We start from the raw sequence: 22,717 nt of genomic DNA, 5'->3' as shown, positions 1-22,717 counted from the left end.
GATCATCTATCAAAGAATTACTTTCATTATATTGAGAACCAAAGTTTATTGGATCAAATTGACTAGTGATTTCTAATAAAGGTCTAAAGCTTTGTTGTGCTACCAGTACTGTGGAAAATTATATGACTTGGAGCAAGAATTAGAAGCATGCCCTGCTCCAGACTACAACTGATTCTCAAATGATAAACTTGATCCCTAATCTTGGGCAAGCCAGGTCAAGGGCTGTGTTCCAGTCATGGCCAATGAAGTGAAACCAGAACCAAGAAAATAATAACTAGAATGAAAATTGTACAGGTTGAAGCCCTGCTAGAAACTTAAAGTTTTTGGGTTTTTTTTTTAAAAAACAGTGTACATTACTTAGCAACCAATCTCTTACTGATCAGATTTTTCAGCAGATTCACAAGCAATTTGGAGCAGAATCTGAAACAGTGGTGCCCAATTCAAAGACGACAGCTATCTGTGCCATTCTGAAAGTGTTACTTTCTATAAAGCCAATAATCCAATATCAAGTACCAGGTTCTTAAAAGGATTTATGTCTTTGTCTCTCAATCCATTGTATCAGCTCATAATCCCTCCTATTCCAGTGTTCAAAGGAGATCTTTGGAGCGCATTGTTTTGGCATTGAATGCAGAATTTTAAGAAGTGATGTTGGATAATATCCAGAGAGATGGCAACAGGGCAAAGTAACTATGAAATACACGATACACTAGATTCTTAGTACAGTCTCCAAAGAATTCATCAGTAAAAATGCATTTAACATTGTTTAAGATATCTTTTTCCAAAATATAATTAGTTGTACTTGTTAGGTGTCATCAAGTCAAGTATGACCCATAGCAACCTTATGAACAACAGATCAGAATCCACTTCTATCCTGGGCCATCCTCACACTTCCCGACACACTAGAACCCACTGCAGCAGTCACTGTGCCAGTCTGCTCGGTTGAGGATCTTCCTATCCTTCTCTGATCCTCCACCTTTCCAAGCATGATGTCCTTTCTCAAAGGAATGGCTTCTCCTAGCAACATGTTCAAAGTATGTAAGGTGAAGCTTTGTCGTCTTTGCCTCCAAAGGAGCACTCGGGCTGTACTTTCTTCAAAATATATTTGTTTGTTCCTTTAGCAATCCATGGGACGTTCAGAGCTCTTCTCCAACATCACAACTCAAAGGTGTCTATTCTTCATCTGTCACCCTTATTCATTGTCCAGCTCTCTGATGCATAGCAATTAACTGAAAAGACCATGGCCTGAATCAGATGCACCTTAGTCCTCAAACCAACATCATTGCTCCCCAATAATTTGGAGAGGTTCCTGACTGCAGACTTTCCCAATGCAAATACATTTCCTGATCTCCTGGTCCCAAGGGTGCCAGTAAAATATAATTAGGCACAGAATGTTTCTTTCTTCTTCTATTATAAGGAATGAGTTGGGAAACATTGATGCGCAAGTCATTTAGGATGTTTTCAGCTGCAGAATAGACAGAAATAAGAAAAAATTCCAGTGACTTTAATAAATGGTGTTTTATCAATCACGATAAGGTCAAAGGGAGATGACTGTTTCCATTACTTGAGTGACTCAGTAATGCCAGAACCAACCTCCCCAGGATTCACTTGTCTCCTCTTTCCTGGTTACTCACTCTCCTTACCATCGGGTGGGAATGGACTCTGAGCTGGTCCTCTTGAAGGTTTCCAGAAGTTGTAATCACACAAGAGGAGACTGCCCATTTTTCTCCTGAGGAGCAGCTGGTAGGTTAAAGCCACCTGCATAACTTCCTACATAATAGGCCACCTGAGATCCCTTTTTAGTTCACAGGTAGTAGCAACAGCTTTCATCTAAGATAGTGGGAGAGATGCTAAGCTATTGGCAGTATTTCTGATTTCCACCAAGAAATCAAAAGTCTTTATAATAAACCACTCGGCTTTGAATCTGAATTCAGCCCTAGTTGTGAGTCAGAACAGCTTGTATAGTGAAAGCAGGCAATAAGAAATAAGGAGGTGGATTGAGGAAGACATTTACAGTGTCTTCCCTAGTGGTGAAATTACTTTTGTCAACTTACACTGTGTTTTCAGCATCAACCAAAGGATACTGCTAGAACCAGTGTACAAAATCTACTGTTGTTTTTTAAAATAAGAGCAGTCTACCAATGAAGACATTGTTCATAGTAAGAACAATATGCTTTAATAAGAACAACATGAAAACAAATTCATCTCAGCACTCACTGCTCACTTTCTTTCCAGCAATACTCTTTCCAGGGGCAAATGTTTCCCTTACACAATCTTTTATTCTACCTGAGTTCTAACAGCCGTATTCCTCGTGCTTGACTGTTCTCTACAATGTCCTGCAGTGTTCTCAGTTCATGCCAAGTGACTGGACATGGGTTAATAGAGTTCTGCTTCACTGATTAAGAAATATCCTTCTGTCCTTACTTCCTTACAAACTTTTTCTTCTTAAATAGTATTCTTCTCAGTAAGTTTAAATACATGGAAATAAAAGTTCTAATGAAAGGGGTTTTGTTTTCGGTTTGTGAGTGCAACGGATCTTTTTATATAAATGGAAACAATAGAAGTAAGATTTGTAAGTCAGTATCACACACAAAAAATTGGCCATATACTTAATAAGCTATTTAATCACAAATTTAAAAGTTAGGTATTTAAGATGTTTATCATGATATATTTAAGTTCTATTCATTTGGACAAACACTAATCCCTCCCCTTCTGCCAAAAAAACCATTCCTCGGGCCACACCAATCTCCACCTCCTTCACTCTCAGCTGACTGGGTGTAATCTTACTAAATGAAAAGTGGAGGACTCTGGGAAAATGGTGACGTAAACAGAAATTCATTCCTACCCTCCTCCACAAATACAACAAGGAAACAGAGCACAGCTCTGAAGAACTTTGAATTATTAGAGACAAGCAGCAAATAGAATATGGTAGGAAAGGAAATCTTCTCATCATTTCTGCCCTTCCACCCAACAAGCCTGGGCCAGCTGCTATGAACTGGGGAAGTAGCTCTAAAGAAAGAGCCTAATCACCACAGCTCCAGTCTATACAAAGTGACAAGACCTCAGGCTTTTACAAAATCAACAAGGCAGACCTCACAAGGGCTCGTCTGGAGCGTGCCAGCATCTCCCCCACTCAGACACTCTTGGCTACAAGCTACGTTGTTAAAGAAGGCCCATGCAGGGGAGTCGGCTTCCATAGTAAACACTCTGCTGGTCCCTTGTGTGCTCCACATTCAATCATCTGGAACAAACTAGACAGACATCACCGGAGATCAGCTTGAATCTGTCTGCTCCCCCTTAAAGCCAGCACTACAGACTGCTGATTGAGGCTAGGAGGCAGACATGTTGAGTGCAGGCTACACTCACAGCCAACATACTAAGCAAACTCTGATGGAAATGAGACAGACCTCTCTGAGGGTGAATTAGGAGTGTGACAGTCCCCCACTAAGGAGTTCCTGTCACCTGCTGGACTGATAGGAACACCTGAAGAAGGTTCCCTAATGAGGGGTCAGCAGATATGTCACCTGAATGGAGACCACTCCCCCAGTCACCACAGAGCCTATAGGAGCTAATGGCCACAAGACATCTTTGTGAGGTTCTTAGCACCATCTAACAGTTCTTCCCACCTCTTTGCCATTGTTTGTTCATTATTTGTGAAGGGAAAGGTTCTTCCTTCTGTGGGCAAGGCTGACTCCTCTATTCTTTGGATCTCATCACAATGACATATTGGATTGTCCAAGCTATTGCACTATGGAGCCTTCAACTGCCACCTCTGTATGGTCTCCTCCTCCTCTGCCTACAGTCAAGTTCTGCCCCCAATCCTTAAAAAAAAAAAAAAAAGAACCACTCTTGGAACTTTTATTTCCTATCCTCCTAAGGTTTCTTAAAAAATCAATTTATTTCTACAGCTTCAACTTCTATTTTCTCAACTCCTTACAAACTCATCATCGAAGTGAACCTATTATACCTATCTAATGACCATTTTTCAGTCATCTTACTGAAATAAAGTTAATTCAGATGAGGCTCATTCTGTCCTCAGGATTTAACATTGCACAGTCTCACATTCTGGCCTCAACTGTGCCAGCCCTCAGAGGACCAGTGATTCTACATCTATACCAGTAAGAACCAAAAGGAGATGGCTGTGAGAGATAGTGAAGATGCATAAATGATAGAAACTGATAATTAACTGGAAACAGTAAAGTAAGGAGTGAATGAAAGAAACATTTTAAAATGATGCAGGTCGAGATTTCCATATTATGATGTGGTGAATATGGCTGTTAACTCTGGAACAGTGTCATGAAATGAAGTTTGGGTGTGAAGGTGATATTAAAAGATAAAGTATAATCATGATTTTACTTGAAGGAATTTTTCCTTTGAGGACACCGGTATCCATATATGACTTGACTGCCCAGTATTAAACTCTGGGCTAAAGAGAGAATTAAGAATATATTTGTCAAAATGGCAACAGAAGACATGCACTCGAGAAGGAATTGTGCAGTGAAAAAGTTCTGTCCTTCTTACATGTCTTGGGAAGGTCTGATGGTGTAAACTCATGGGCTGCACTGCTAACCAAAGGTCGCATCCTCTCTGGCAGTTCAAACCCACCAGCAGCTCCATGGACGAACTTTGGGCAATTTCCTCCCAGGCAATTTCCAGTCTCAGAAATCTGCGGGAGGGTTCTGACTGGATGGTAAAAGACGATGCTGAGATGGCATGTTCAGTCAATTGTTTAGTTCTGCAGATTATGCCTCTTTTGTAGAACTCTAGCTCTCCTGTGTGTGCATTTTTTAATCTTATCATGCGTCTTACCCTACAACCAGATTTTAAACTTCTTGAGGAATCCTTTATGCTTCATTATACAACATGAAACACCACCTTCATTCATCATTATCTACTGTTGTCAGAGATTATACTCTTTTGCTTTTAGATTCTAATGAACAAGATCTAATAAAATCTATCCACATCTTAAAGGCATTTTAAAGATAATCTGGGTCAAGGGCTAGAACCTCCAGGTAAGCTTTTTTTCCTTCTTCCCCAATGTCATGAGATTTCCTTCTATTCTATTTGGCTTTTATTTTCCAGGTGAGCTTTAAAGACCAATCAAAAACAAAACACAATCATCAATGGAAAAAGTGCTTTTTAATTTTCCACCATAATAATAAGTACATTGATATAATAAACAGTTTGTTTACTAATATAGCCATAATGTCTCCATATGCCTTAAACAATATAATTATTCAGTGAAGGTTAAAACGGCAGAGTAGTTAAAATTTGTGCAACATTTAAAATGAGAATTCAAGTTCTTGAAAATACTTTCATAAAATTATAAGCTGATAACTATTACCCAAAATGGAAGTCAGATAACTTAATACAGCTTGAAAATGAAAGAATTGTCTACATAACAATTAACAAGTCCATGTTTCCAAGTCAAATACCAAACTGCAAATAGAGAAATGTAAACAGTTACAAAACATTAAAATTTTAAAACGTTTCTTAGGTTATCTAAACATATGGTTCATGAGCTATTTGTGACTAGTCAAAGTGAAAAAAGAAGCTTGTACCAGAAGGAAAATCAATTATGTTACTAATCACATGGGCTCAGTTATTTTCATCACAAGGCTTTCCTGAAATATATAGTAATATGTTTATTTTCCTTCTGGCACAAGCCTTTTAGACTAGAGAACAGGTATTACCTATTCTTTAAAGTGCCATTACAGTTTTACCTTTAGATTTTGAATCAGGTTAACTTTAGCGAGTGGGAAAATTAAAACGTCAATTGTAATTGTCATCTCTGCATCATCTATTTTCTAATCCTACATACCTAGGGATCCAATCCTGAAAGTAATTTACACTTTATAAAAATATCACAATTTAACATTAATCTTCATATAAGTGTAAAAAAACCTGTTCATGTAACGACTACCTTAATATACATTATTTTTAAATCTAGAAATAAAAAGAATAACAGTATTATTTGTTGACAAATTCTCTTTAAAGATCAAATTTATTTTCACATTTTAGTCTGGGTCTACAGAACATTTGTGCAAATATTAGTTATTTTCTACTATAAAATGTATTGTTAGGAAAAGGTAAAAAAATTAGAATGGAAAATGGTAAGAAAATTTAGAACATACATTCAATTAACTAAGGGAAAACATGGAAACCATTTTAAAAAATTTTCAGACAAACAGCAAGCTGGTAAAAAATATTTTTTAGATAATAAGTTACAATTAAATTTGGTTTTAATTTCCTGATTCTTAATTTTTGGTATGGCGTAATACCCCTATAGAAAAGTAATCTTTTCTCATTCTATACTGACTTCACTTCCGTTATTTGAACCCAATATTTAAAGGAAATAAATGGACAATCAACAACTTAGAAACAATTCATCAGTTTAAAATACAAGTACCCTAAATTGCTTGTTTAGTGGTTAGTTCATTTGACTAAAAAACTGCTTAAAAAATTCAAATGCATATTTACATGTCATAAGAAGAGAGTTCTTTGGCACCTGAGTTGAGTACAATATACTAGATCAAAAACTCTTGAAATTTGTCTAAAAATTATATTTAATCTATCTATACATATGTACATACACCTATACATACACATATACACACATATGTATACAATACATATAAGTAGAAGGTATTTGCTCAAGATATTACAAGGAATTCCACATTTAACCAGACCTAAAAATTAATAAATTTTTTATTCTAAACACGTTTTATCAAAATTTCAATAAGTTAAGATTTTAAGATAATTTATGATTCAAAGGGGAACACTGGGCATTTTTTGGTCAAATATCATTTTGATACAGTAAGGTGGCTATGAGGTCAAAATTATCCTAACATAACACAGCTGACTTTGTGATAGTCGCCAAGTAGGAACTGGAGATTCAAATAAATTTCCCTATTAGGATGGAACCATTAGTCAATTTATAAATATGCTGTTTTTTTGCATCGAACCAAGTAAAATACTAACAGATCGTCATTCACAGAAATTTTATACAGGACTCTGCATCAGTGTGATGTGGTCATGTTTTATGATCACGTCCACCAGTGCTATGATACTTTCACGTACACTTTCAGAACTTTAAATGACTTGTAAAACTTAGAAAACATAAACAAATTGGCTGTAAAACTTAGAAAACATAAATAAATTGGTAAGCTGCCTATTAGCTGATAATAGTTATAATTTTAATATTCCATTAATAACCATTCATGGTCCACTAAAATTAGATCACTTTGAGTTTTATGTATTTTTCCATCTCTAGGAAAAATTATTGAAGATGAACGATCTTTACACTTAGACTGTCAATTCACCATTTTCCAGGCCTTATTAAATACAAACTATGCTGAGAAAGGGCAAAATATACTTGGGTTTAAAAAAGAAAACATGCTATCCTTCAAGTTTCTAGCACTTTCTTCAGTTACAGGGCTTCCTCATATAGCAGGCCTCATTAATGGAAATTCAACATTGTTTCAAAATAGTTGAGATTAAAAACTATTTCAACTCTAAATTATATCCTGATCATCTAGAACTTTCTAATTTAAACTTGACACTGTTTCCCTCAATAAATTCTGTCAAAAGAAATATGGTATAGGACTCACCATCGGGGAAAACAAAAGCAAAACAAGAAACTCTTAAAGTCTTCATTATTTTTTTATATCAACCATAATACGACATAATCCATATAACTTTCTTTTTCTGGCATTTTTCATACATATCAAATTTATTGCATGAACATGTAAACTCGTAAGTACATTTCTGTCACATATTTAAATACTTTTTTTTCTCTACAGAGTTAATATATCTAGATAGGAAATGAAATTATGCTTAGAACATGTAATTTAGCATAAAAGCACTTCCTTAAATTCTTCTATGCAAAAATGCATTTACAGTATAAACATACCATATATGAAATGAAACTACAAACCATAATCACACACTGGAGTGGATTTAAAATTCCAAATTCAGTCTAAATAAATCAAAGGGGAAAGTGCTAACAGAGCAAATCCGAAACCAGTTCGTGAGGATTAGGCAACGAGTCATCAAATCGAAACCTTTTAGAGACCATGCTGCTATCCTCTGGAATATTCTCCTTGTCTTCGTGATCAGCACAGGTTCCATTACAAGAAGGTTTAGAACTTTTGTCTTCAAAAGACCTTAACATCTGATCTTGAACTTGAGAGGTACTGGAAGTTTCCTCAGGGTGAAACAAGTCTCCAAAGTCCGATTGCTGCAGCCAAGAATGAGAAAGGCAGATTTCTGCTGTTGGTCTTTTCCTGTGGGAGAAGAAACAAAGAAATCAAGAGACAATGGAAAATCACATGACGAAAGATGTATATTTTTCATTTAATATTAAAATAGCACATGTATCACAAATAAATCCTAATAGCACTGAAAAATGAAAAACCAAACCCACTATCATCAAGTCTGACTCCCAATGGCTCTATATGGCAGAGTGAAACTGTCTAATCTTATGTAATTGTCTTATTTCAAGGCTGAAGTAGTTACATTAGCAGATTTTCTACCATGAAGCAGTGGATGGGTTTGAAGCCCTGACCTTCTGGTTACCAGCAGAGCTCTTTAACCACTGTGTCACCAACATTCCTTTACTAGTACTAAAGGCAACTCTAATACTAGCTAACAGTTTTTACATGCTTACTGATAATGCTGTTATATATGCTTGAATATATCATCTAATAATCACAAGAAACCTAGAAAATAGGTGTTAGTATTCTCACCTTACAGTTAAAAGAGTAAGAACAAGGAATTAGGGTTTACTCGACATAACTTGTAAAGGGTGTTGGTCAATGGAACCTTGACTTCAGAGTTTGTGTTTTTTAACCACCGTGTTATTTCCCAAGAAGGTAAAAAGTAAAGTTAATTTCTCTACTCTCATTCTCCAGTTCCACATCTAGAAATTTACATGTTATGTGTATACATGCATATACACACATTCACAAGACTTATAAACCTTACATATTCCTCACAAGGAAGCTCTGGTAGCTTAGTGGTAAGGAATTATACTGCCACCCCAAAGGCAAAGAGTTCAAGTCCACCAGCTACTACACAGAAGAAAGATGGACAATCTCCTCCCATGTAATTCACTTCTTCTGTAAATCCACTGGAGGGTCAGCTAGGAGTCAGTTCCAACTTAACAGTATTTAACAATATTCCATGAAAGCACACTCTATAGCATGGCTCAAGTATCCTTCTACATCAATACAAAGAGAATGAACACATTAACTAATAGCTGTATTAGCACTCTTTCATATATAATTTATGGGGTTCCCAGAATTTTGACAGCCTAAATAATACTGCAATGACCATTGAGAAAATATTCATTGGGGCTGCTGTTGCTAATTATCATCAAGTTGATTCTGCCTCAGGGCAAGCCCTTACATGCTCTGAAGGGTGTATAAGACTGTGACCTTTTGGAAGCACATGGCCAGCTCTGTTTTCTGAACTGCTATCTTTTTGGCTAGTAGTCAAGTACTTAACTGTTGTGGGACTCCTTTATGAAAGTCATAAGTTTGTATTAGAAAATATTTCAAAAGCAGAAGAGACAGAGATCCTGACAACAAAACTAGGAAGTCAAATAGAAGAGACTGTTTTATAGCTTGTACTTTATATGTAGCCTGGCCATATTAAAGAAACAAGGCTGATCCTAGGGAAAAGGCAGGCTGTCTTTCTGTCCTTGCCTTGAAGGCATGAGTGAGAAAGAATCCGACACAATGACTTCATGTCCCTTCTTTAGTATACAGTCAAAGAGCACCTGAACTTCAATCTGACAATCTATCATCTGGTGCAGTTCCCAGGGAACTGCACTGCAGACTCAAAGATGGTGCCTCTGCCAGGTCGAATCAACCAACGGCTCTGCAGGACAAAGAAAGGCAATCTGCGTACTTCACAGCCTGGGAAACTTCCTGGAGGGCCTGCTTGAGTCGATTCTGACTGAACGCCAATGAGTGAGAGTTTTACTATATAACTATAGATATTTAACTACAACTATTCACAATAAAGTATTATCATCACCTGCCACATGTGATAAGGCTGACACAGATACGACAGAAAGAATATGAATTTTCAGGTCAAAAATATCCTATTATTTTTCTATTTTATTTAAAGTTTTACATAAATATATATTTACTATTTAATGGCCTTTCATATAATTTCTCCCATCCTACCTAAAACGTAGTAATTTAATTTTGGAATTCATCTTTCCAACAGATTATTTTCATAATATTACATTAACATTGTACTTACTGTGGATTTTTAACTAAAAGGCTCTGGACAAAGTCTGTTGCCAGCTGTGAAACCGATGCAAATGTTTCTTCTGAGTAATCTATATTAACTTGAGAAATATTGAGGTATGTTTCTTGATTAGTTTCTCCCACAAATGGGGATGTATGTGTCAACAACATATAAGCTATCACACCAATAGTCCTGAAAAAGAATTGAGATAAAGAGGTAAAGATTTTTTTGATCTTAAAATACTCATATAAAAGTTAATCAACACATTCCTAGCTTTGAGAGTTCTACAAATACAGATATAAATGTTAACAGTCCCTATATTATTAAAATTAAAATAACTGTGTTACCTCAAAGTGTACCTCCAGGATAAGTAAACAACAAGAGGAATGCATGAGTGTAACATAATTACATAAAAATGTAATGTATTAAATAGTTATCATTGCAGCTTGCCTGCAACGTTACACCAGCTGTCAGGACACAAAGGGGCTAAAAGAGGAACATTTATATTGTTCCAATTCTTGACTCATTTGCTCAGGATATGACTAAATAAATACAATGCCAGGAAATAATCCTGATACACATCTTTCTTTGAAACCATGTAATATTCTCTTGAACATTTGGAAAGGTGCTGCTTGGGTTATGGATGCATTTTACATGTGTACAATTAAATATTATGGGATTTCATCACTTCTGGATATTGTTTATAAATTTTTCTAAACCTTACAAAACAAACAAAAAGGATACTTATTACTCAATTTTGAGTCAAGGCATTAAGGTAACTAACAAAATCTTACCACATATCCACTGAGGTGGTAATGGGATCATAATTTAGGATTTCTGGAGCTGAAAAAGAAAATAAAATTCAAACTCAATACTGATACATTAAAAAACATGAAAACTATATTAAATTAGAACTAGATTCAATTTTGAAAAATATAGCAGTATAAGGTCAGTAGAAACTTCCAGAGTATTAATTATCCTGTGATTGAAATTTAAGCATATTAAGTAGGACTGCAGGGTGTTTTATTATGTTGTCTATAGGGCCTTTATGAGTCAGAGCAACCTTATAGCACCTATAAGCAAAAAGTGTTACACAAATTATATGACTGGATGGTTCAAAAGCATCCCTAATATTTCTAGAGTAACAGGTATATATGCAGTTACATTAAAAAAGTAAATCCATTAAAATTAATCTCAGGAAAAACAATTATGGAGGCATATAATGTTAGCAGTTAGAATATTTTTAAAAGTCTAAATGTTTTACGAATTAGATTATTTTATTAGAGTCTTTTTTCCCCATGTCAATAGGATTATATCCATTTATAATGACATTTTGAGAACATTATACTTCTTGTAAATGCTTTATAGACTTTCAAGAGAAAGAAATATCTCCCTTAACCTAGGAAAAGCCTAATCTCCTAAGAAATACATTGCTATCAAACATTTGCAATTAGTAGACTGCACTAAGATTTGTGACTGAATAATAACTTTCTGTCTAAGTGGAGGTGTAGCCTGTAGGGAGCTATGCTGCTTCTCTGGGTGGTTCAAATCCATCAGCAGCTCTGCTGCAGAAAGACGGGCAAGCTCTGCTCGTGCAATCTGCGCCTTAGAAACCCACCTATCAGTCAGTTCTGGTGTGCCAGCAAAGAGTTCAGTTAATCAGCCTCCCATTATACTTTTCACATACTTTCCTGAAATGTTATCTATAATAACTTATTCGATATAGCTTCTATTGGCAGTTGAAAGTTAGTTTTTAATTTTTAAGAAACTGTCTAGTTGGATGACATCTGTACTATTTAATTGTATCTTTTCACTGTGAATACAATGATAGCACCTGACAATCAAGAAAAACGTAAAAAGATTACTACTATTAATTAAAAGACCTTAAATTTGTCTGCTGCTTCATACAACTAAAAATAGTTTATACCTGACTAACTCAGTACACTATTTCTACAATATTTAATCATCAGTTATTTCTAGCACCCTTCTTTAAAGCAATCCTGTCATAGCCCTGGACAAATCCTCACATTTTAAAGCAGGACTCACAGACAGCAAGCAGTTCCTAATACATGCCAAGTATCTATATTGATTTGGATCTGGGATGTATACAAAAAGAGAAGTGGGCCTGTCAAACAGCCAGACTTCAGGGTTCACACTGGATTCTCTCACTTTCTCTTTCTAATTTTTGTCTCTTTTCCAATGTCCCTTCTCCCTTTCACCCATTTTTTTTTTCTCTTTATCCATAAAGCCTTTGCACACAAAGATTAAACATCTGAACCTATTCAACAGACTGTGAGATGCTAAAAAGTCTCAAAACCTTAGAGTCAAATAATTCTATTTTAAGTTATCAAAACCAAGTTTCAACACATTCAAATTTCTGAATGAAATATACCCTGCAATGACATGGTCTAAAGTATCATTTTATAAAGACATCATTTACTTAATAAATTCTAAAAAAAAAGTTGTATAAAGTAAAAGAAAATGCTCACCTAAGTATTCTGGCGTACCCATGATTTCTCGAAGTTCACGTGAATTCCCTATTTTACGAGACATTCCAAAATCCACAATTTTGATGTCTCCAAGAGGGTATATGCTGCTCAACAGTATATTCTGTGGCTAAATAAAACACAATAAAAAGATATGTAACACACAATAAAAGAGTGCAAGGTGGCCTAGGGCTAAGAAACTTCACTGCAGTCTCAAAGGCTGGTTCAAGTCAACCAGCTGCTCTGCAGGAGAAGGAGGCAATCTCCTCCTGTATGATTAACTGCCTCTGGAAACCTCCTGGACTAAGCATCAGTTCTAGCTCAATGGTACACAACAACAAATCTCAGATTAGCAAAAATGTAAGTGGAATTATTTCAATAACTAACTCTCCAAATTCACTGCCATCCAGTCTTTTCCAACTCAATTCCTAGTGATGCACCACTGGGTTTCTGAGGCTGTAACTTTACAGCCTTTCTCCCGAATAGCAGCTGGTGGAATCATACCATTACGCTTTAGGTTAGAAGTGTAACCCGTAATTCAATACACCAGCAGGTCTCCTTATATAGTACACCGAGCCATTCAAACATTCATCAAACTGTTGTTTAGGAAGAACTATGCATCCAATAGGGAGTTCTTGTGGTGCACCCCGGGGAGCTGTGCTGCTGATCCAAAGGCCCAATCTTTCTGGTGGCTTGAATCAGTGGCTCTGAGGGAGAAATACCAGCAAACTCCTCCTGAGTTACAACCCCAGAAACTTGTCCTAGTGGGAGAGTGGTTTTAGTTGATGACAGTGAATTTAGCTTTTGGTTTATTATTATCCAGGTATTTATTATCATGGTGCTGCTTTACCAATATTTTATCAGTAAGAAAAACTGCAGTAATGCTTGATAGGAAATACCCTTCCTTCCTATATTACACAGAAGAAAGAATGGGGCTTTCCCCCCCACCTTTAAAAAAAAAGAGGAAAACAATGTGCTAAGTCAAATTTTTAAGATAAATTTTACAGCTTTTACAGAACATCTAACTCTCTAGCTTTCACTGGAAAAAAGAATCTAAAATTCAAGAGAAATGTCTAGGATGTAGGTAGACATTTGAAAGTCATCATAATGAAACATTAGTGGAAGCCAGAGGCTCATGCAAGGAAACTGTACAAAAGAAGTTTCCTAGGGGAGCTCTGGTGGCCTAGTGGCAAGGAGCTGCAACTACAATCCCAGAGGCGCATGGTTCGAATCCACCAGATGCTCTGCCGGGGAAGGAGGGACAATCTCCTCCTGTACCAGTCAGATCTGATTTGACGGTACACTCACACACAAAAAAAAATTTAAAAAAATAAAAAGTAAAAAGTTTAAAAAAAAAGTTTCCTGAAGAGGCTGTGAAGGAGGTAAATAGAAGGAGTAATAAGAAAAAGATGCATTAATATCATGAAACTGAAGACTAGCAGGGGATTATCTTCAGAAATGGAGATGGTGAGTATTTCAGAGGTAGACAGTTTTATAAGAATGTACAGGATGTGACTATAATAAAAAGATAAAACAGAATGACTATATGATTAGAACATATAGAAAGGATGCTTTTTAAAAGCTCAATGGTTAATCTGAACAGCTTATACATGCAGTTATTTCTCTGCGAATAGAAAACGAAAGCCATGTAGCTGACAGGTAAGCGAAGAGTGCACTCAGTGAAGTGCCGGTGTTCATGAGCAGACCGTTGTTCTGATCAATGCCAGCCTGCAAGAGTGCACACGGAGAACAGAGGACAAACACAGATGTCACGCTATTTAAAACTGTCTGTTACATTACCTTTAAATCAAGGTGCACAATGTTATGCTGATGCAGATGATAAATTCCTTCAAGTATCTGCTTAATGAGTCTGATAATATCATGTTCAGAGATCATTTCTGCCAGCTCAGGTAAACACAGGTTGAAGATTTCCCCACCTGCGGCACTGGAAGCAAAATGAAAGCAGAAAGTTGAAAGATCAGTAACCTAAAAGTGACAACATTTAAATACTGTATACCTGTCAAGTGAAAGACTTAGTCATCTAAACTTTAATCAGTATATATACTTAAGGGAGGTGGGGGGGGATTATTAAAGGGGAAAATAAATGACAAAGTTATTTTCAATTCTGTATACTAACAAATTAATAATTAACAAAGAAAATATTAAAATTCAGTAATATTTTCATCTATAGTAACATTATATTAAAAATAATAAATAATCAATACCATGAGTTCAGTTCTATGCCTTCTTACACACACATTCAACTATGAATAGCCCCTACTTTGATCTTATTATCAACTATGTGAGGTAGAAAGTTATCACTGCTGATAAGAAACACAAGTACTTTGCACAGTCACAGAATAAACAGGGTGGGATTGAGAGTGATGATGTCAGACTATGAATCTACATAATGAGAGTCTGTATCTTTTGACTCTCAATATATTCTATTTATAGGAAATACCTGAGGTTAGAACCCAACTCTTAAAAAAGACTTTAAAAAGAACAGAAAACCTAAAGAATGCTAAAGCACAGTAAAAAGGGGGGAAAAATTCTTCTATTTGAAACAAATAATCTAAGTCTAAATCCCAGCTGTGTTATTTACTAGCAATATTTCTTGGGGTCAGTTAGTCACTCTTTCTCTAGGGAATGGGGATAATGACTGAAGAGTTTTTTGTTTTGTATTGTGGGTGGGGTTTTTGAGAGGAGGGGTTAAATCTGATGAACTAAGATAAAATTGCTCAGTAATTTAAATGGAAAACAAAATCTAAATAGTGACTTATCACAAGATAAGGCTGGGAATGTGAATAAAGCATATTTGTGGCAAAAATTAAAAACTCAATTCACTCCAAAAACCCTGTAATTCACTGCTGCATCTCCAATCTTAAGAGCAATGTTCTAGCAGATATTAGATAGTCAATTAATGTGTTGATCAAAGGAGTGGTAGATACAGCACTTACTCTTCAGAATGACTGAGACAGATTCAGCAGTTCCGGTGACTGCATGCCATCTGTACTAGGACCCACAAGAAGAAAGACTACTCGATGGTGTCTCAAACCTGAATCTCAATGGAAAGTCACAATGGCTGATAATTCACAGATGCAATTCTTAGTCATCTACCCTGTGCCCATTACAGGACACAGAAGATTTGCTCCTTGACACTTGGATTCCAGAGAAAGTTCTGTCCTATCACCGGAAAGGAGCACAGTGAAAGCTTTGATCACATACACTTCACTTCCAAGTCCTCCCCTTCCTCAACTCTCAACTCTATTCCTAATAGTTATCTTCTGAATTTGTCTCACAGTACAATGTCAAAGACAACGAGCATGGAAATTTGGTTACTTTTAAATTGATAATAATGACTCTAAACTATGCTGTTCTGTGCCATGTAGTCTAAATGGACTCATAGCTGACTCTCCTGAGGTTTTCAAAGACTGTAAATCACAAGAGAGTCGACGGCTCAATTCTGACGGTACAATTCTGTTTGTACGTGAAGCTATATATCCAGCCTTGTGACAACAGATTAGGATAACTGGTGTCTTTTTAATATTATATCAATAGGAATCTGAATACATTCTTATCGTAACTTTATAATTCTTCTTTTTGATGATTCAAACACCAGCTTCTCCTATGATTAAAGTAGGTACCAAAAAGCCACTTATATTTACTATAAAGTGTATACTTACTATTCCAATATCAAAATTATTTCATGTGTATTTTCGTAGACTTCATGAAGATTAATCACTCGGGGACAGGACTTCATCAGTTCAAGTACAGCAATCTCATGTAAAATCTCTGCTCGACAATCCTTTCCTCTTCTCCTCTTTTTTAGAAATTTCGCAGCATATTCTTGGCCAGTAGATTTTGATATGCACTGTCTGACCACAGCAAATTTTCCTCTGGAGAGATAAAAATAAGGAAAATCAATTTAAACTTTTCTGCAGGAAACAATGGAATCAAGTATTATATTCTGTTTCTACAAAAACTATACTCTGGTCACATAAAACTATTAATGGCAAACTACAATAAGGTTGAAGACACAGATTTTCACTTATTTTTCATTGGTTAAATGCTATTACCATTGGAGGAGGGGATCTATTTGCATGTCAAGAGCATAACTTTTCCTATAAACTATTGCATTTGAAAATCAAAGCAATCCTATACATAAAATAACTATTCTCTTCATTTTACAAGTGAATAGAGGATAGGTACCTAACTTGGCTAAACCAAAGATTTAAACTCAGGCCTATTACCAAAAATTACACTTTTCTTTAGATGACACTTCCACTTCCTAGTCACAATAGCCTTCCTCAAAGACATAACACACATAAGAGTGTATAAATGGGTATTTGACCTATTTAATTTTTATTAGCATCACCACTTTAACTTTCTTTTATGATTTTAATGTAAGTTTATAAAGAACTTGGATTTCCATTTATTCATTATTGCACATTTTCCTCCCTGTCCCTCCTCCCCCAGGTTCACTTTTTTCTTTGGGAAAAAAGTTCTTTCATTGTTATTCAGTCTCCCCGCACCCCCACCTGCTGCCAGACCACTTTACTATGCAGCTCTTATTCTGTACTCTTGTCATGCCAATAATACCTAATAATATATTCCTTTTATGCAGTTCTCTCCCTTGTCTGTTTCAATATACATTATTTATCCCCTTTTTTTTAGTTTCCTCCAAACCCCCGTATCAGTCCTGTTCTATAACAGTGGCATTATGCAGTGTTTATCTTTTTGTGACTGAGATATTTCACTCAGCATAATGTCCTCCATGGTCACTCATTTTATATAATATTTTATGAGTTGTTTTTCAGTGCTGCTAATATTCCATCATGTGAATATACCACAGCTTCTCTATCCATTCATTTGTTGATGGGCACTTGTGTTGTTTCCAACTCTTTACTATTGTGAACAAAGCAGCAATGAACATCGGGGTGCAATCCCTTTTAGCTTTCAATAACATTTTTGCATGCTTTGAAACTTTCTATCTCAATTCTATAGTCATATTTTGTGAGTATACCTCTCAGTATGGCTCAGGCATCTATGAAGCCCATGATATCAAAAGTATGTCAAAGACAATTCATGATCAACTACGAAAATAAATGCTTATCAAAACAGTTATGTGTAAACACACCCACTAAGGTTATGTTTACTACTTTAAGAATACTTATGTCTAAAAGTGGTTTTTGCAATCACTTGTTATGCATCAGAGAGTTGGACAATGACTAGGGAAGGATAGAAGGAGAATTGACGCCTTTGAGCCGTGGTACTGGAGAAGAGTACTGAATGTTCCAAGGACTGCCAAGAAAACTAACAGATTCATCCTAGAGAGGGTTAAACCAGGCTGCTCCTTGGAGGAAAGGATTCTGGGGCTTCGCCTGACATACTTTGGACATGTTGTAAGGAGAGACAGGTCTTTGGAGAGGGACATCATGCTGGGCAAAGTGGAGGGACAGCACAGGAGGGGAAGACCCTCTATGAGGTGGATTGATTCAGTGACTGGGGTAATTGGGATGGGTGTGTCAGAGGCAATGAGATTGGCACAGGATAGAGCAGGGTTTAGGGCTGTTGTACATAGGGTCGCTATGAGTCGCAAACGACTGGACGGCACATAACAACAAAACAACAACAATGTCTAGAAGTCTCTTCACTGGGAGCTCTGATGGTGTAAACTGTAGGGAGCTGTGCTGCTAACCCAAAGGCAGGGGTCTCTCTAGATGTTCGAATCCACTAGTGGCCCTGTGGGACAAAGATGGGCAATCTTCTCTCATGCAATGGACAGCTTCCAAAAAGCCAGTAGCATGCCAGCTATGAGCCAGTCCCCACTTGAGGGCGATGAGGTTGTTGAGTTTCCGGTCTCTTCAACAGGCTCTTCAAGACCGTAAACAAATTTTTTAAAAGATACTTAAAATTATCATTTTTAATGGCAAATTTTTATATTTCATCTCTGCCATGTCCCTAAATCTGAACAGCTAAATACATAAAGATCTTTCCTATTAGACTATTTTGAAAAAATGAATAAAAGTTACTGATAACCATGCCTCAGAAAAATGAACATGTCATTAAATAGGAAGATGTACATACTCATTTTACAGGATTTTCAGATTTCTAAGCCTGTCCAAGAACTTTGTTATTGTAAGGCTCAAGGTCTCTGGTTCTAACAAACGGCATTAAATGAGAGATCTTTAAGGAGTGTTTTTGTTCCACAATCCTTCTACCCACTCTTTCACATTTATTTTAAGTATTTTTAATATCATTATCAGAAGACTTAGGAAAATACAGAACTTTTGTGGGTTTTTTTTTTTCTATCTTAAAATGCTAGTTGTGGTTTAGAACTATCAAAAATACATAATCTCTAACACAGATGTTCCTGTGCCAAACTGAACAGAAAAATTCAAGGAGATGTAAAACCCTTTACAGTAATCCTTAATTCATGCCCTAAAAAGGTTGGCTGGCTTTCCCAGCCATGAAAAGCTCTAGGAGTTACTGTTCTGCATTCTAGAATGCACAATAAAATGTTAAAGGAGGGGGCAGGGTAGCCCACAAAGGAAGCTGACGTTTATTTCTGAATCTGCCTCACCCTTCTAACCACAAGAAGTCCCATGAAACCTCGCCTCATTTGGGGGATGGGTGGATAAAACTTACCCAACATACTAAAAAAACAGGAACAATGTGAGCTGTTTGAGAACAGTAAAAAATGAACTTCTAACTTTTGAATATTTTCATTTAGTTTGCTGTTAAAAAATTCAACACTGTCTTAAAATTAATAATTTAAAAAGCTGATTTAGAAAGATAACTTTGTAGTTGACCACATGCTAGAATTATATGCCTATACACTTCAAAATGTGCAAGACTCAGGAGATACAAGATTATAGTCCTAATTTCTATTTCAAACAATTATAGGATATTAAAATTAGTCATAGTCTTGGAGGGTATTTAAGTATCCTCTTAACAGATGAAAAGAGCATGAATTCTAATTTATCAAAGCTTACTCATTAAATGCATCAACATTTATCATGTGATTCATTAATCCAAAGCACTTAAAAGAAAAAAAAATGCTAGTCTTCTTTCATGAAAATATTAATAGATGAGATATTAAAAATCTAAATTTGTTTTAATCACATACCAGCATAACCCTCTGTTTTGTTTTTCTTAAAATGTTTAAAAAAAGTACACTTGATTCAAATTTATGGTGGTTCCTTATAATGGCATCTCATCTATGAAACAATTTAAAACTTTTAATACTATCCTTTCAAAGTTCAATTTCTTCAAAATGCTCACAGAGAATAAAACAAACCTATACCTTCCTACTCAGTTAACTGGTTCCTGTTGAGTCAACTCTGATTCTTTGAACCAAAGTGTGTGTGACTGAGCAGAACAGTGCTCTGGAGAGTTTTCAAAGGTTCATTTTTAAGATCACCAGGATTATTTTCGTCCCCTAAGTCTGACTGTAATCAAACCACTAACCTTTCTGTTAGCAGTACAGCACACACAGTCTGCACTCAATTCTTACTACCCAAAGATTCCATATAAAATCACACAGCCAACTAGACCACTGTAGTTTAGTTTGCAAGGAACTCTGCTGCCAACCTAAAGGCATGTAGCTCTAATCCACCAGCTGCTCTGTGGGAAAAATATGGGCAATCTCCTCCTGTGTGATTTACTGCCTCTGAAAACCCACTGGAGGGTCAGTTATGAGTAGCTGCCAGTAGATCATACAACTTTAGACCCAGAACAATGGCAGGTAAATTGACTTTCAGCTTGGCTTGTATCTACTAATAAACTATATGAAGCCTTGACACTGAATGAAGCATGACACAAATTTGACATGGTTGCTGGAAAAGAAAGAAAACAAAACACAAACTAAACCCAAACAAAAACCAATTGTTAATGAACCTTAGGTTACCTTAGCAGAGGAAATAGGCTTGCTGAAATGGTAATATGTTGAAAATAATTGTGTCCAATTCCAAGGTCTCAATTTAAGAAGGGCAAATGAAAAAGACAAAGTGGTTCAGGAGACTAGATAGATCAAAGAGGTCTGGAAGGCAGACCATCTAATACGTAATGAAGCAAACTGGTAATGTTAAGCAACATTAAATATCATAAGAGTTTCACATGGATGGATGGATGTGCTAGAGCTACAAAAAGAGAACTAACCATGTCAACTGGGTAGGTGTTAATAGAAAAAAACCAGAAGCTTCTATACCCATGAGATGTCCACAAAATGGAACAGATACACTAGCTGTAAGTTCCCCATCACTGAAGCATAAAGAATGTCAAATAAATTACAGCAAAGACTGTTTCACTGCCTTAATAATTACAAGATCGTTGACCACTGAAGTTATTCCGATGCAAAGATTTCATGACTTCAACGTGGGATATGTTGTTGTAAGGCACCAATGAGTCAAATATAACTCATGGGACCTAGAAACAACATATTAATCCTGTCTCATCTACATCATCATTGGCACACTTGAGCACCTTGCTGCACTCACTGTGCCAATCCATCTCATTGAGGGTCTTCCTCTTTTTTTACTGACCCTTCCACCTTCCCAAGTATGGTGTCCCTTTCCAAGGAATAGCCTCTCCTAGCAACATCTCCAAAGTGTGTGTGACAAAGCTTTGTTGTCTGTCTCCAAGGAGAACACTGGCTGCATTTTTCCCAACATGTATCATTTGTTCTTCTAGCAATCCCTCCATGTGTGACAGGGAGAAAAGTGCAACAATGACTGAATGAAAACTCTAAGTCTCTGTAAACTTTCATTAGAATTAATAAAAAAAAAATTATTTCGTGGTAAAAATATCTATCACAAAAAACTGATTCAGTGACATGTATCACATGTCCATACTGTGCAAACAATCATTATCTGTCTACTTTTAAATTGCACTTTTAAAATAATAGTAAAAACGGACTGTTTTATACATAAAAAGTAAATAAATAAATACATCAGGAATTATGTAATCTTTTATATTTAATTCTTAGACTGGTAAGACAGATCAGACTAAGATATGTCCCTAATCTTAAGCAAGTGACATCTTGGTTAAGCCAAAACAGATTAGTATTTATACAGAATTTAACATAGAAAATGATACTATAAAATTTTTGCTTAATTTAAGAAAGAAGCTGCCGGTTTCCTTTTATCAATCTAGCACAGTGCACTAAGACCTTTAAAACACTGTTACTTAATAAAAACTTACTCAGCACTATATTAAAATTCAGTTTTAAAAATATCATGAATTAAATCCTCACACAGCAATACCATAATTTAACCAAAGTCACCCAGTTAGGTAATGGCTTAGCAGTCTCTCCCCCATGCATGCTGCGGCCCTCTCCCGTGCACAACCTCATAAAATCACTTCACATCGGCGGTTCAGAAGGTAGGTGGGATATATGCTATAAACTCACTAAACTTGCACAACTTTGATTTTTCAGGTGAGTTGAGATTCATTCAGCTTATTGCAGTTAAGTCTGAACCAACTCAAAGCCAACCTCCCAGCAGGTTTTCGAGAGGCAGTTAATCGGACGGGAGGAGATGGCCCATCTCTCTCCACTTTGTGTTAGCTGCACAATTCCCTATGGACTGTACCACCCGTTAAGACTAGGTGCTATCTACTAACAACAGAGGACACGGCTTTTCTTTCCAAACACCCTTTAAAAATGACCTAAAGTTCAACAACACAAACTATAAAAACAGAAACTCAACATCTAAATCTAAGGCCTATATAAATAAAGCATAACGCGCCTTTACCTTCCTAGCTCTTTAGATGTAAGTGTATAAAAGTTGTTGACATCTTCCAATTTCAGTGGAATCTGAGCAGTTGGCGTGAGTAAGCCTTCAGCACAGGAACTGCTTCTTTTCTTCAACATATTCGGTAGCTCTCAGATATCCTTCTTTAGTCACTCAATTCCACCTTCTGGGGGGAAAAGAAGACAGAAAATATAACTTAAATACAATTCAGAAAATGATGGT

The 22,717-nt window shown here is 36.1% G+C and overlaps 1 protein-coding gene across 1 annotated transcript; it reads right to left on the bottom strand.

Annotated features, from left to right (window-relative positions):
• Positions 1-7,757: 7,757 nt before the first annotated feature.
• On the bottom strand, positions 7,758-22,614 carry STK17B (serine/threonine kinase 17b). The gene is made up of 7 exons (XM_006878927.1): positions 22,496-22,614; positions 16,427-16,639; positions 14,544-14,688; positions 12,747-12,873; positions 11,052-11,100; positions 10,270-10,449; positions 7,758-8,282 (listed from the first exon to the last, which is right to left on the bottom strand). Exons 1-7 carry the CDS (start codon positions 22,612-22,614, stop codon positions 8,000-8,002), a joined length of 1,116 nt encoding a protein of 371 aa, XP_006878989.1. The 3' UTR covers positions 7,758-7,999.
• Between the last annotated feature and the right edge of the window lie 103 nt (positions 22,615-22,717).

Source organism: Elephantulus edwardii, unplaced genomic scaffold, assembly GCF_000299155.1.
Source record: "Elephantulus edwardii isolate Elephantulus edwardi_28Jun2011 unplaced genomic scaffold, EleEdw1.0 scaffold00001, whole genome shotgun sequence".
NCBI lineage: Eukaryota > Metazoa > Chordata > Mammalia > Macroscelidea > Macroscelididae > Elephantulus > Elephantulus edwardii.
This window is presented reverse-complemented; position numbering and strand designations above follow the sequence as displayed.

Bases quoted from the DNA above. Each gene is read 5' to 3' on its own strand.
- STK17B (XM_006878927.1), bottom strand. From the start codon at position 22,614: ATGTTGAAGAAAAGAAGCAGTTCCTGTGCTGAAGGCTTACTCACGCCA. The intron at 14,689-16,426 runs GTAAGTATACAC...TTTTGCTTCCAG, and splicing joins ATAATTTTGATATTGGAATA to TGCCGCAGGTGGGGAAATCT. The intron at 11,101-12,746 runs GTGAGCATTTTC...TTTCTTTTTCAG, and splicing joins GGGTACGCCAGAATACTTAG to CTCCAGAAATCCTAAATTAT.